This window comes from Rhododendron vialii, chromosome 5a (assembly GCF_030253575.1).
Source record: "Rhododendron vialii isolate Sample 1 chromosome 5a, ASM3025357v1".
Taxonomy (NCBI): domain Eukaryota; kingdom Viridiplantae; phylum Streptophyta; class Magnoliopsida; order Ericales; family Ericaceae; genus Rhododendron; species Rhododendron vialii.
In genome coordinates, this window is record NC_080561.1 from 36,458,496 (window position 1) to 36,474,268 (window position 15,773).

At 37.8% G+C, this 15,773-nt stretch overlaps 2 protein-coding genes across 2 annotated transcripts; one reads left to right on the forward strand and one right to left on the reverse strand.

Moving 5' to 3' along the window:
- The first annotated feature begins 2,174 nt into the window (after positions 1-2,174).
- On the forward strand, positions 2,175-6,667 carry LOC131326252 (uncharacterized). The gene is made up of 2 exons (XM_058358963.1): positions 2,175-2,306; positions 4,822-6,667. The coding sequence occupies exon 2, from the start codon at positions 4,876-4,878 to the stop codon at positions 6,508-6,510; it is 1,635 nt and encodes a 544-aa protein (XP_058214946.1). The 5' UTR covers positions 2,175-2,306; positions 4,822-4,875; the 3' UTR covers positions 6,511-6,667.
- Positions 6,668-7,296: 629 nt separating this feature from the next.
- On the reverse strand, positions 7,297-15,023 carry LOC131326258 (kinesin-like protein KIN-5D). The gene is made up of 23 exons (XM_058358975.1): positions 14,863-15,023; positions 14,313-14,515; positions 14,083-14,212; positions 13,841-13,999; positions 13,061-13,519; positions 12,451-12,548; positions 12,157-12,313; positions 11,930-11,999; positions 11,723-11,763; positions 11,552-11,605; positions 11,392-11,472; positions 11,190-11,301; positions 10,663-10,749; positions 10,391-10,566; positions 9,962-10,123; positions 9,777-9,884; positions 9,509-9,667; positions 9,332-9,412; positions 8,597-8,802; positions 8,400-8,501; positions 8,211-8,320; positions 7,888-8,039; positions 7,297-7,751 (listed from the first exon to the last, which is right to left on the reverse strand). Exons 2-23 carry the CDS (start codon positions 14,483-14,485, stop codon positions 7,533-7,535), a joined length of 3,096 nt encoding a protein of 1,031 aa, XP_058214958.1. The 5' UTR covers positions 14,486-14,515; positions 14,863-15,023; the 3' UTR covers positions 7,297-7,532.
- Positions 15,024-15,773: the final 750 nt, after the last annotated feature.

Below are 15,773 nucleotides of genomic sequence, written 5' to 3' on the forward strand. Positions count from 1 at the left end.
GATTTGCTCAGTTAGCCATCCTTGTACATTTGATGTATTTTAGATATTTGTGTTCTTCTATCGCTTGTAATTAGGAAAAAATACTATTCAGTGAGAATTAAATAGCTAACGTTACTCCCTTAATTCTCTCTAAGATGAACTAACTTAATCAGTAAAGGCAAGAATTGAGTATTAGTTCTCTTGTACTTAAGCTTTACATTTCGCTAAAATTGTTGTTTTTTAAGTATTTTTGTTTTGTTTTACGAGATAGGTTATTCTTGCATAATACATCACATTTAATTCAAAATAAGTACTTATTTGAGTTAGTGGAACACATCCATTATTTTTCGTATAGGGCTCTCTATTGAATTGTCTTGTATTGGGCTTAATTTAGATATTGTGAACTTCACAAATTAATTTGAGGCTCTTTATTACTATGATTATTAGAATATAATTCTCGAAATAAGCATTTTTGCACACTTTTTTTCCACTACGTATACTCCCTTTTTTATTTCATGGTTCTGGAATGTTCTCACTTTTCACCATATCGAAACTGCCCTCTTGAAATAGCAGTTTGGCATTACACAAATGATTAATCTGAAAAGTTATATGCGAATTTAATAGATATTTAAAAAAAAAAAGGATAAAAAATATCACAATAGTTAAAAACAAAGATCTTAGGATCACATCGTGTACTCTCATTTATACATCTTCTTTCACAAGTGATTGGACCCTTTAAAGTAGTGTTGTGAGCCTTATCATCACTTGCAAAAATGGATGGGAACTTAATTTGTCCGACATTTTTTTCAATTTCAATCTACACTTTTTACTATATATATAATATTATAATATTATATTTCTATTGCGTTCTAGATTCGGCTTCTGTTCAGTTTCGTCCAGTTTTGACAATTTGTCGAGCCCACAACAATGATCGGATCTGTTTACTTTTTAGAGCTCGTCATAAACAATAACCATGCAAAAAATAAAGTACAGAGTATATCATATACCGTTTGATACGACTTTTAAATGTATTAATCTTGTAATAAAAAGGGTGTGCAACATAGGATTACATCCCATTTAACACATTTATCGGAAGCTTAAGGCATTTAAAAGTCCTATCAAACGGTATTTGATCTACGTGGTTTAGGACTTGGGGGGGCTGCTGTCCCGGCCGAGGGGCCCCCGCTCCGGTCTCACTTCGACTATCGGAAACGTTTAGTTTGTAGAGCTCGTCGAGTTGAGTAAGTTTTCAAAAAAATCAGTTTGATCGGATATCTTTAAGTTCCTGATTGGAACACATATAAGTTGCCAATAATGGGTTCTAGTAGATTGATCCAGTGTTTCGGATCCATTCTTTTCAAAATAAAAAGGTTTCGATTAGGTACTTAATGATATCTGATCGAGTTGATTTCTTTACCCATTTGTTCAACTTGACGAGCTCTACGAAATGAACGTTTCCGATCGTCGGAGCGAGACCGGAGCGGGGCCCCCTCAGCCGGGACAGCAGCCCCCAAGTCCTGTGATTCTGGGCATGACAAATGTTTTTGGCAAATTTTTAAAAAATGAACAGTTCTCATAATTGTTAGAGCATCCACATTGTAATAAGCAAATTGGTATGGATAAATAAACTTAACAACAATGCTAAAAAAACACCTCACATTATAATAAGCAAAGTTACAAGTCTTTTAGCAAATAACCAAATTCCACACATTCTATAACCAAACTTAACAACTTTTACCAATAACTAAAACTCAATAATCAAACCCAATAGCAAAATTCAAAACTAAAAAATTGAAAAATACCTTACATTATAATCGTCTCAACGAGACGAATAATTTGGTGTGGTCGGGTGCGTGATTGAAACTAGTTTACAATTGAACATAGGTGCATTGCGTATTGTGGGGGTTTTTTTTTTTATAGGTATACAAAAATAACTAATGTGAAGGTCAAGTTTGTTAAGTTTGATTATAAACTATATGGATAATTAAATACTGACGTGACACATTTTGGTTATCGATTTTGATTATTCCCATTACGGATGCTCTTAAATTGTCAAAATTGGACAGCAAACGGAGGGGAAGAAATTGGACCAGAGCCGAGTCCCTGCATTCTGCATAGCAGTCTTTTCATATCCTTCGCCTTTTTCAAGTCCCCACCAAGTGACCCCTCTCCTCCGCACGTCAGCGTCTTCTTCCTCCTTCCTACCGTAAACCAACCCCCCCGCTCTCTCTCTCTCTCTCCAACTCATTTTTTGTTTACTACCCAAAAAAAGACTCCATCTTCACACTTGAGTCAAATGATCTGCGCTCAACCGTCTCTTCCCGGCTGTAAGTTTTGTTAACTTTCAATTCCTTCGTCTCTATCTTTCCTCATTTTATATTTCTTGCATCCATTTCCCTTTCTGAATATATTCATTTTACAAAAGTCGGGCCTCATTCCGTTTACATTGTTTCCTTGAAATTCTCTTTTTATTCTCTGTTTAGTTGCCAAGAAAAGAACGACTTTTTTGGGAATTTTCTTTCTGGTGACATGGGTGTTGGAGAAGATTTGACTAGAATTTTCATGCCGAGAAATATATATATAAGAAAGCTGAGTGGATTTTTCCCCCCCTAATGTAATCGGATTCATAATAGTCTTACAGGTTTTGAGTGTCTTTCTGTTTCCTTCGAGAACTTGGAATGCAATGAGATCATAACTTGGTTTTAATTATTTTTATTTTTTTATCATAGTTTCCAATCTTTTTTAAAACAAAGTTTGAATACAAAATTGGAAATACATTTGCAAATTCCATACATTTAGGAACTTTTGTGGGAATTTTTTTGTGTCCTTATAATAAAGTATTTTAAGTGTATGACTGTAAACCTTCTAAACAAGCCCTGATTTATGTTGATCCCTCCGTTCCAAAAAGAAAGTGTGGTCCGAGAACTTTAAAATAATTCATTTTTGCCAAAAGTTTCACAAATTTTTTTCCACAAATTAGTGGATATATGTTTGAAAAACCAGTTCAAAATGTATCTTATGAATTCTTTCACTTTGTGAATTTAATTTTGAATATTTTTAACAAAATGTATTCTTTTGAAGTCCTCATTTCGTGGACCGAACTCTCTTTTTGGAACAGAGGTAGATATATGTATGAAAAACGGAACCAGTTCAAAAAATGAAAATGCTGATTCTCTGAATGAAGCCGATCTCTGTAATGATGCCTGTATGTCCTATCACAGTATTCAAACAGAGAGCCATTGTTCCATGTGTACACCTCTCTAGTGGAGTTCTATTTGCGCAGATATACTGTATATACATCAAAGTTGTTCTATGTCTGGCCGTTTGTGCATTTCTCTTCTTGTGTCAATCTCTATCCATCTATCCACCCCTAGATACATATAGGTTGCTCGTGTAGCGCAACCAAATGCATGGCCCAGTGCTTTAAAAAGCTCTGTGTGCACCGAGGCGCCACTGTTCCGCATAGACTAGACACAAGGTGAGGTGCATGCCTCATTATAGTGAGGCACAAATTGTAGAAAGAATGTGGGCAAATATTCTGCATAAGAAAATACTCCTAGAATTTCAAATAGTATCATATAAAAGATAACAATCTACATGTTCAAACCATAGATTTCCTGCCATCCAGTGCTGTGTATGGAAAAGCCCTCTTTGGAATTAAGTACCTCACGATTTCCTCTTCGCAAAAATAAGTCTTCACTTGACCGGAGCTTGGGCTAATCGTGATGAGACTCTTATGAGGCTTCAAGGCCTGGAATCTATCTTCTGCATTGGCTGGTTGCATCAATAACCAAAGGTGGTGACTTGCTTATCCACTTATGAGATGCACCACGTGACGTGTCCTATAGTTTTAAATTATTCTTAAGCAAAGGGACACATCGGGGACACCCGTGTCTGAACTTGGACATGGATGGAAACATGACAGGGATCAATTTATTTTATTGAAAGCTTATTTTGGGGGTATGCATTCCAAAATAGGAAGAAAAAATGACGAATAATTAATATTGACCAAATAAAAATCTCGTTTAACTTGTAATATTTAGAATGGAAACAACAAGAACTGTAGAGATACTATTAGTGTTGGTTATTCTGGATGGAATTTTTTTTTTTTTTTGGGGGGGGGGGGGGGTGGGGTCATAGTGGAATGTTAATATGAACAAGAATGAAATATCCATCGTAATTTGTGCGTATGTATATATATATGTATGTATGTTATGTATATTTGCCGTGTCTGTGTCCGTATCCGTATCCGTATCCATGCCTGTCTCATTTTGTCCATGTACATTTTTGTGCTTCTTAGATCATGTACTTACGTTGGATGTTTATTTGTGTGTTTGAGGCAATCTTGACCTACATATATTGCTTTCTAGTTTTCTCGTATTTAATTGTACATCATCTCTTATCCCCGCAAGGTAAAGAAATGGACAAAACAAGGAAGATTATTTTCATGCGAAATAGGGCTTCTTTCCTGGTATTGTTGTCATTGCTAAAGACCTTGGTGATTTTTTTGTTAATGAATATTACCGGGTTTTATAGTAATGAAAAAATCAGCGAAAAAAAAATGCTAAACAGTAAGCATTTATGGTATTCAAGGATGCAATCTCAAACATTAGACGCTTGCCATTCAAAAGTTAGATGTGTCTTGTAATATGAACTTGAAAGGTATCTTGGAACATTGTCACATCTTCAAAATATAATTTAGTTAATAATGCTTTTAGAGTTTTCTTCGAGTTTTTGTTGGTTTTGTTCATCTTGTACATGATGCGGTGTTGGTCTTAGTCCATCATCCTTGATACAAAACATGACTTGTGTTGTGGTTCCACTTTCGCGTTTTCTTATCAGCATGCTTGTGAGGTGCGGATAAGCATCAAGGGTGCAGAAAAACCTGAGTATCAAATGGCTGAGGAGAGAGACATAAAGGCGGCACATGTTTTGATGGAACTTGCCAACTGTGTTCTGTGTTTGCCAGAAATTAAGTTATTGACTACAGCATTGACTAATGGTACTAGGAAAGATGCTAATAGTCTGAGCAATAACTGCAAGAGCCGCAAGATAAAGGCGGTAATTGGTGGAAAGTTGAACTTTCCATTATCGAATGCCTACGCAGAGAGAAAACAGAAGAAAAGAAAAGCCGAGAATGTTTTTGCACTGCCGAAGTCAAAAATACATTGGACTCGACCCATTATTGAGGAGGAGGAATACTTGGATGGGTGGAATGAATACAAGTATCTACACTCGAGATCCAAAAAGTTCACCGATGAGCCTACTTCTTTGATGAAGAACTCAGGTTTACAAAATGTGGGTGCGGAAATTTCAGATGATGCGTCTATAAAACCAGAAAAAAGTCCTATGATCACTCCCACCCTTCACACGGGATTCTCATTCTCCATTATACACCTTCTTTCTGCCGTTCGTATTGCGCTTTTGACCCCACCTGCAGAAGGTCTTACTTCAGCAAACGGTATTCAGGAGGATAAAAACCCTCAAGGTATTAATGCGTCTCCTTCTTGTCAATCCAAGGGTGTCGAAAATTTGAAACAGGCAGAAGAGAAGAATTTACCTAAGCTGAATATTGATCAAATTGTCTCTCGTGTGAGATTAAGGCCTGGAGACCCTTGTATTCTTGAGACCAAAGAGCCTCTTATCGATTTAGTTAGAGGAGTTCTAAAGATACTTTCATGTAAAACAGCACCTCTCAGAGCGAAGGGTTGGAAGCCTCTCACAGCATATGCCAAATCTAACAAAAGGTGGTCCTGGATTGGTCCTGTCTCTCTTAACTTCTCTATCAACGATTGTGCCAGCGTAGATACAGCTTCTGAAGCGTGGTGTATTCCTCACAAAATAATTGTAAAAATGGTGGATTGCTTCGCTAACTGGCTGAAAAACGATCAAGAGGCGCTCAAACGAGTTGGGTGTCTTCCTTCACCACCTTTGGTATTATTGATGCAACCTGCCAACGCAGAAGATAGATTCCAGGCCTTGAAGCCTCATAAAAGTCTCATCACGATTAGCCCAAGCTCCGGTCAAGTGAAGACTTATTTTCACGAAGAGGAAATCGTGAGGCACTTATTTCCAAAGAGGGCTTTCTCATACACAGCACTGGATGGCAGGAAATCTATGGTTGCTCCTTTGAGAATGTGCAGCGGTAAGCCTTCAGGTAAGGCTAGAGACCATTTTATGCTTAAAAGAAGCCGACCACCTCATGTGACCGTTTTGGGTCTGGTGAGAGATGCGGCGGCTAGATTACCTGGAAAAATGGGTACCAGAGCAGATGTTTGTACTCTGTTGAGGGATTCACAGTATGTTGTGGATGATATTTCCAATATTCAAGTTAACCAAGTCGTGAGTGGAGCTTTGGACCGGTTACACTGCGAGGTGGATCCGTGTGTAAAGTTTGATAGAGATAGGCACTTGTGGGTTTACTTGCATGGAGATAGAGAAGAGGAGGATTTTGTGAGTGATGGTTGTTGTTCTTCTAGGAGGAATTGTAAATCACAAGGGGAAACAGGTGACGGCGAAGGCTCTGGATAATACTTTATTTTGTTTTAGTTTAGTTTTTTGACAAGAAAGGCATTGAAGGTGAACGAAAGTGGTGGCTTGATCCACTACAATGGTGACCTTAGCTAATCAGAAGTTACTAAAAAACAAGACTGTATATGGAACTAACCAGCATTTTGATTATAGTACAGAATCGCGCCTTTGGTTTTGATGATGCCGGGAAAATGAGGATGCAATTTCATTGTTGGTTACTTACAGTGCCTTGTTTTTTGACCAATTCTGAAAACATCAACGATATGTGACACCAGCAGCTGGCTGGTTTGTGGTACGTACTCTTGCTGTGGTATTTTTGTCTTCGTTTTCTATTTCATTGGTGGAAGTGTAAGAGCAGAACTTAGGAAGACTAAATTCGATGTCCTCAAATGGGGGCAAAATGATTTGCTGCCATTAGAAACTAGGACTCACCTCACTGAATAGTGACTTGTTAAAGTTCGATTTGAAACCTTGAAAGTGTATCAAAATGACAAGGGTGAAAATGATTTTGCTGGCATTAGAAAATGGGCTTTTGTTTGGCAGCTTATTGAGTCAAGCATGCTATGTACTACTGAGTCCAACTCTTATTTTTTCGCAAAAATAAATGACACGAGTCACAGCTGTTAAACTCATTTTGATAAGAAACCGAGATTTTAGACTTGTTTTACCCTATAAAGTAAAAGAGGACCAAAAACGTTCCAGGTGCCGATCTGTACTATAGTCTTTTCCAGGTAAAGGAAAGTGAATAAGAAAGGAGGTTAGCTGCCTTTTCCAGGAACAGAAAACTGAAAAGGAAATGAGGTTAACACTTGGAATAGTTGTCTTTCAAAATTTCTTCCCTTGAATCTCACTATGAGAACAGATTAAACTCATATGAAAACTGAGGAGGAGGACGAGGAGACTAATAGAATTTCCGCAGCTAATTATTTAGGCAGATCTTACAAAAAGCAGAAGGCTATGATAACACTTTGGTGTCACGTATTCGTTGCATCCCATTGCAGTCTGTGTCATGTCCCTTCTCACTAGTTAATATCGGTGATAGAAAATTTGCGATGCAATGATTGAGCAGCCTCAGACAACCCTAATGGCTTGTTTATGTCGCCATTTAGTTGTTTTATAGGTCTAGTGTCCCAATGCGACTTCAACGACTCAAATGCTGGAGTTTTGAGCTCTTCAATTGATGTCGTGCTTGGTAGATCAAACGGTTGCTTCTGTGGCGTTGAACGTGGAAGCTCATCCACCTAGTAAACAGAAACACATAAGGAGACAACTTTTCAACTGCAAATGCAGTGACAGGGAATCACACAAGACTCTCACCGTTTATGAAGGAAATTTGAATTTTGTTGGGGGATAAAAACTTGTTTCTGATGCGCTTACCATGTATTCGTCTATCAGACATTTCTGTGCGTTTTGTACGACTTCAATGGTCTTGTGGGAGACAGCGATTTCCATTTCTAATGCCCCGTCACGACAAGGAGTAATGAACGAATTGATTTTCTTCGTCGTATCTTGATCAAGTCTCAACAAATCTGCAAGAAAATCATTTACGGATTGCTTTGAGGTTCCCTTACATTGCAATCAATACCAAATTTGTACAGGACACTGAATTACCATCCAAGTAGAGAAAACGAATTCTTACTGGAAAACAATGTATATGCAACTTCGAACTTTTTTCTGGGTTCGTATAATTCGAAACTTACTCTCTATAGAGGAAAGACAACTCTTGCTTGCTTCATCTGATTCATCCATTGTTGACAAGGCAATAGAAGAAAACTGAGCACTGATCGTTTGATTCGTTTCCAGTCTATCCCTTCGTAAACAAATAACGAAATATTTGTGAACCGAAAAGCAAAAACAAATCAAAAAAGGTAACACAAGATGAACTTTACTTGACAATAGAGTCCACTGAATCAACTGTTATTCTCTCAAGACTTGAAAGTGATTCTTCAGCATTCCTCCATTGTTCGGCTAGTGTTTTCGCCTTTTCCACACTACAAATTGAAACAAGCACGTATAAATCAAGAAATGAAGCAAAGATGAACTTATTACCAAATCATCATCGCAATTGTCATGAAGTTGTTCGTACCAATATCTTAGTCCGTCTTCTAGGCCGTCCTTCCCACTTTCCACTACAGATATGTCCTCGATGAACTGGGTGCTGAGCTTCTGTATGTATTCTGTCCATTCTTCTTGGACAGAAGTAGTCGAATCGTGAATGTTTGACATTTCCTGATGTAGCTTGCTCATTCTACTGGTGGCACTCTTTCGAATTGCATCCACTGCTGTTTGAACCTAAATAGAAACAAGAAAGCATCCAAGACTAACTTCATCAGAAGAAGCTGCACGGATTGAAAGCGATAGAGATACTTCAAAATGTTCAACGTGGATTTCGACAAGGTAGGCATACTATAAATTGAAAAAATTTAAAAGAAATTGATGATCACCATGCGGTCGTATTATCAATTTTGGAAGAGTATTCTAGTTCATAACAAGGAACTCCCGAGGGATAAATGAAAAACGAAATGAAAAATTATCTTGCCGATTGGATCCATCCAGTCAATGCAACCCTAATAGATAAATGAAACAAAGGATGTTTCCTTGAGCTAAATGAAGCTGAACAAGAAATCACAAGAAATCTACCTTTTACAGTAGAGACTCAAAGGTCTAAGCAGAAAGCTATGTGTGGACTAATAGGTAAAAGCCTTAGAACTAAGCCAGAACGCCACTGCTAAAAGTTTATTTATTTTTGATATCCGGATGTCTGGACCAGCATGAACGCTTGCCGCCAAAAGTTATCATTCGGTAAATGGGGTCATCTTACCATCTTTCTTTTCCTATCATTTGAACTTGCTAACATCTCTGTCACTTTGTCCAACAGTTGCCTATCTTCATTAGCAGATTCCTACATAATCAACTCAACAAATTAGTTAAGTAAGTTGCCTTACATTATACCGATGAACATGCGAAAACAAGCTTTAATGAATATTAAGAGAACTACCTCAAGCTGCTTTTCGAATGCACATAGTTCCTGGTCATTTGTTTTATGTGCTTCTTCTACTAGAAGGGTCAAATTTTCGAAACTCATGCTTATACTCTGGAAGAATTTCCCTAGAGTTGCAGCAATTAATCGGGTCTCCCTCAATGTTCTGGTATGAGCCTGATGTCACAAAGGGTCAAAGATAACAATGAAAAATGGCAACTATTGCTCAACATCTTCGACGAATAGAAGTAAAAATAATAACAATCACCAACTGCTAATCACATACCTCGTGCTGCTGCTGTGCAAACGCAACGATCTTTTCCTTGTGATCGTTGAGGTTATTTTGAAGATCATCAATTATACCGCATCCTTCTGAAGCCATGTTTCTGAAAAGCTGAGTAAAACAAAATCCACTTAGGAGAAGATCAAAAACTGTCAGACGGCTCACTTAGCCAAAAAAACATTACTCACATCCATTAGGGAAGTTGAATTCTTCGATATTTCTGATTTTAGACTACTGAAGGCTGATTCGGAATTGCCATGAAGTTCACCTTCTAAATCATCAAAATACTTCAAACTGGAACCATATAAAACTTTCAGCTCTTCGAGTTGTGCTGTAAGTTGTTCAGTTGCCTACACAAACATGGAAAGAACAACATGAGTATCCAAATCCTCCATGAGTTGGCTTCAAGCATTGCTAATTAGTTTACAAAACCAAGGGTCTGCTTGGATCAAGAAAATGGAAGTGGAAACGTCGAGGGATGTAACCATTGTGAGCCGTTAACCTTTCCATTTCCTATTCTTTTTCGTTATCCAAATCCTCGATCCAAATACAGCCTGAAGAGTTTTCGTTATCACCAAATTTAGTAGGCAAATAACGAAAAGAATTGGTATTTTTACCATTGCCTTTGTCGATACAAACAATTGTGTCTCTTCTTCTACTACTTTGAGTTTCTTTTCTTGTTCTTTTACTGAAGCATCAACGGTTGTGTGTAAACTCGCAAGCTGCTGAGCTAGTTGAGCACGAAAGTTGTGGATAAGAACTCTGTTACTGTCTTCCATCTTGTTCTTACGGTCTGTCGAGAGAAACAATAGTTTGCAATGTCAGTGGATCCATACTTGGACGATTTTCAGCCACTGACATGATCTGCTAATAACGAATGAGTACAAACCAATTTCGGCGAGCAAGCTTGATACCTCTGACGCCGCCTTTTCCAGCTCAGCACGGAGCTCAAAAGCTTTTTCAGTCAGTGCTTTCTCTACGGAAAATGACTGAAGATTATCACGACATGAAAGCGATAATGAAATACAGAACCAAGATGCAAACCCTTATGAAGAAGTACCACATTAGCTAGATACATGCATTGAATTTCTTATACTCTATGAGGAAAATTATGTTCATGTGTGTACTAACACTTCCGTGCACACAAACTGCGACTCACAGATGACTCGTTAAATACAGGACAAATGATGTTTGTTTATATCCATATTCTTATACCGAAAGAGAAAAGAAGGTCTGCGCGGAAAACATCCTAATACTGCACCAAAATGGGAAAACATGAAATAGAAGATATTATCGTTCCTGCTCACCCGATTTTCTCAGAATGAACAAAATGAAAGCAATGTGAAACAAGACTAGAATGCCAGTAGGGCGGAAACCTATGTGCATAAGAAAAAAAATCGACAGCACTTGACTTACCCGATCCAAGGAGATTAAAAATGAGGTCTTCTTTTTCTTTGATTGTTTCGGTTGCGCGTCTTTGTTTTTCTACTAGATAAACCATTGCTTGTTTAGTTCGATCAAATTCTCTCTGCACGCAAAGTGAAAGCATGAAACAGGTAATTTAGTGCAAGTCGCTGAGGGCAAGGGCACTGCAGTTGGACATCAAGTAACATCATACCTGTGTCCTTCCAAGTTTTTCACTTAATTCCGCAAACAGCTTCTGCTGATTAACGTAAAGCTCCTGAAGCTCCGTTAGTTGCTGTTTTAGCAACAAATGTATTTATTCAACACCATATTACTTGTGGAGACACAAAATCACTTAAGGGTTACATTCACACCTTGTTCTTAAACTCTGATTCGAGTTTTACGTGCTCTATTTCCTCATCCGTGGCCTGTCAGACAGATCAAGAATTAGCAAAATGTTCAAGTCATAACAGCATTCTGTTGTTTTTTTACATTTTGAATAAGAGTGACTTCATCTACTAACGACTAAGGACGGGGAACTAAACCTTCTTGACAGCTTCTTCATTTAGGTAATTTTCCCGTAACTCTGTCGACAAAAGATAAAATAATTACCGAAGAAGATAGAAAAACACAACAATTTTGTACATGAGTCCAAGATCAGACTTTCTGCACATAAATTTATGTATCCTGTCATTATATAGATACTAAAGTAAAAAAGATCAAGGATCCAAAGGGCGGAGGTGCTCAAAAACCTTGTTTAAGACGGTCTATCTCCATATACAGATCATTGATCAGAGCAGATTTTGTCACCCTTTGATTTACCTGAACGAAATAGCGAGCTGAAATCAGTAGGGGTGGTCAAAAGAAAATAACCAAACCAAGCCGAGCCTTATGTCCCAATCACTTGGTGGTCAAAAGACGATAGTGTGAAAAAAAATGCGATGAAATGGCATCAAGAGACTTGAAACGGGTTACTAACCTCCGGTCTGTTTCTGATGTTTTTGGCACGGTATGCATACTCTAGAGTGCTGAGTGTTTCTTCCAAACAATACACAGACGGTGATATCGTAGCAATCATGCATGTCTTTGTTTCACCTCCTAATGAGTCTCTCAATAACCTTGTTAAGTTGCTATCCCTGACATTATTCCAAAGTGAAAATCTCAGTTTCGTTCATCATGCATTCTATGTCTCGTGGAGTGTTTCGCTTGAATTCATATACCCGGAAAACTATATCAGGAACTTGTGTATTGTTTTGATAACTAGAATCTATACCTATATGGAACATGTCCAGAGTGCTCAACGAGTGCATTTATGACGCGACCAAGAGTAAGCAAGCTCTTATTGATCTCCCCAGCTTCCCTTGCTCTTTCCTGCATAGAATACTTCTTGGTGTCGGTAACTTCAGAACTCTAACAAGACAGTCTTTGGTTCAGGAATGAAAGTAGGAATGGGATGGTCACTCTCTCGGATGTAAGTTCAATGTTCGGCTAGTCAAATCAATGGCTCGATGTGCACCAAAAATGGATCATCATTCATCAGTTTTTGTTCACCATTGCATTAGAAGGCCGAGGAATAACCATTCCGTTCCTCCCCAAATCATTCCCAGTGAACCAAACTCTACGTAAGGCTGAATTTCAACCATGGATTTGCGGAGGGACTAATTTCTTTGGCTTCACTATGGTCTCTATTCCGGGAAAAATCCATACAAATCCATGATCCACAATCGCAACCTTAATGGTAGATTCACTTCATTGAGAGCACTTGAGAGGCCAAAGAATGAGGGAGATTTTGTGAAGCGTATACTTAGAATTTTGGAAAAAGCAACAATAACATCCATCACTTAGAACCAAATTAGAAAAATGTGAACATAAACCAGATTCACCTCTCTTGCACCAGACCGTAAAACATTCTCAGAACCTGCAAGGTCAACAAGATTCAGTTTTCCGCACTTGATGAGCTCTACTCCCTCTGAAGCACACTCCTTGATTTCAACGGTAATGGAGAGTATCGAGTGAGACCGGTTACTTTGTTTGTTCAAAAGAGTCTCCTCTGCGATATGCTTCCTCATAGACCCTTCCTCTAAGATTTTGTAAATCTCGTCTGCTGTGTGAACTATACCCTCTTCTAGGCCCTTCACAAAAACAGCTCCCTTCCCATCTTCCATGACAGTTATTGGCTTCCTTGAGCCTTTCTCGGGGACTAGAAGATCCGTTATGTCCTCATGGTAAAGCTCCAGAAACGTAACTTTCATGCCATATTCGGCATTTTGAGCTTCAAGAGTGTCGAAAATTTGCTTGACAGCTCTTGGAATCACCCCGGCATCGTTGTGGAATTCTGTCTTCTACAAAAAATGGAAAAAACATTCAAGCAAGAAGCACGTTGCTCATTCCGTATCAAAAATTTATTCGACATGGCTCTAAATCGTGATAAAATAGCTGTAGGCAAATACACATTTATAGTTGAATTGTGAGCAATTTTCTTCAAAACATGTTTTGCGTAACCAAAAAACGTAATTTGCTAGTGTACTAGCATTGTGTTGGTAACACATAACGAGAATAGAAAAGAGAAAAACTTACAACAAAAGCAAATAAACAGATTAAAATGCATAGAGAACTAGATATGTAACTGAGATGAATATACGCCAACGATGATAAAAAAAAACCTTTTGTTTTACAGCTTCTCCCTCCATGGTGTAAGTTTTCCCCGTTCCTGTTTGACCGTATGCAAAGATGGTGCAAGTGTAGCCCTCGAGAGCCTCATTGACAAGAGGCGCAATGGCTTGTTCATACAAATCCTTCTGTTGGGATGCCGGCCCAAACACCTAAAACAAATTTTCCAAACCATCACTGCTAAAGAAAATTCCCAATCCTATCAACTAGAACGAAAGCAAAACCAAAAACTCACATTATCAAATACAAACGCTTTGTCCCTGTACTTATTAGCTACATTTTGGATCACAGATACTTCTCGACTATGCTCGTTACAAGATATTGCCACCGGAGTTTTTGCCCTCTTCTCGTCCTCACTCAATGGCCTACAACACAAAAGCTTCGGTTGAAAAATCAAAACACTTTTGATTTCTAAGCTCTTGTTTTGTAACAACCAACAGTTACTGAAAATCGAAGGTTTCTCACCTGCAACGCAGCACAACCTGCACATTTACGTCCTTATCTTTATCATTCTTGCCCGGGCTTCCACCAGCTGATCGCAAATCTTTAGTCGACCTATCGCTTGACCATAGGATTTGGGAAGATTCAAGGGGGATTGAACTCCCCTTCCTCTGCAGATTTGCCTTTGGATTATCCATAAATGAAGTTCTAATATTTCACCCTTGTCCCTATACCATTATGTCCCTATACCATTACAATCTAACAAATTGTGAGAAAAAAACAAAGAACACATAACACTACAAGAATATAAAACAATCACTTTCAAAGTCAAGAAATAAGAGAAGTCAATCCATAAGACAATTGAACTATCCATAATTGATGTTCTTATGTGAACATATCACCCTCTCTATCTCTATAACTTTTCAGACCATATGCAAGTACTAAAGTAGCGAAAACCGCAAAACTACGAGTACAAAACAATCCCATAAATTTCAAGAAACAGAATTAACTCATGTCCTAATAACCATAGTAGTTATGACAATTCTCGACGATATTCAACTTTTCTTCGGCTAACCTGTAAGCGATCATAGAACTTTCTGAACTCGCGACTGCTTGTATGAGCAGATAGTTTGTTCTTGTTCTCAGGTTCTGATTGTGTTCTTGTTTCCGGGGTATGCCCCTTTGGTTTTGTCCTCTGTTTTTTTTTTGGTTATAAAATTTTACATTACCAAAAAGAAGAAGTCTGGATTCAACAAGTAGCAAGGCAAAAAAACAAAAAAATGTTTTTAATCTTAAATTATCAATTCCTGAGTATCGCCGGCATTGTGCAATCAACTAAAAAAAAAAAAATCCGGCCCGATAGATCATACTATTTTAAGATGCTTGTTATATATATATATATATTGTCGTGACACATCAATGGAATCTATCTATACATAAAAGATTGTAATTTTTCTTATGATTGGTGAAATATATCAAGATGGTCGTGCGGTTAATTCCAAAAAGAGGATGTACATGGTAAATTAAATTTTATTCGCCATGTAAAATTCTGTATCAATAAAATTTTTTATAATTATATATGTATGTCTTTGTCACCGACCTGAAATTTTGGAACCGTCACTGCTTCGAGACAAAATAAAAGCATACAAATTAAATTCGGACAAGATTGGAATATTAGAAGCAAGACATAAATACAATAGCACTGAGATTTGACTGGTAAAAGTTTTTTTTTTCAGAATAAATATGCTAATGAAATGAAAATAATGTCTCACCTCTTTTTATTCCTTTTTAAATTGAAGTTGGGTACAGGGGATTAGTTGGTTAAATAATGCCGGCCCGGGACTAAGGCGTACGAGGCGGCCGCCTTAGGCCTCCTATAAATTTCAAATGTGTTAAAACAGCTATTTTTAGCGACCGTCTTAAGTAGTAATATTCCCAGTCATGTTGATGGCCGGCCGTTGAGACATTTGGGTTTGTGAAGAAAAG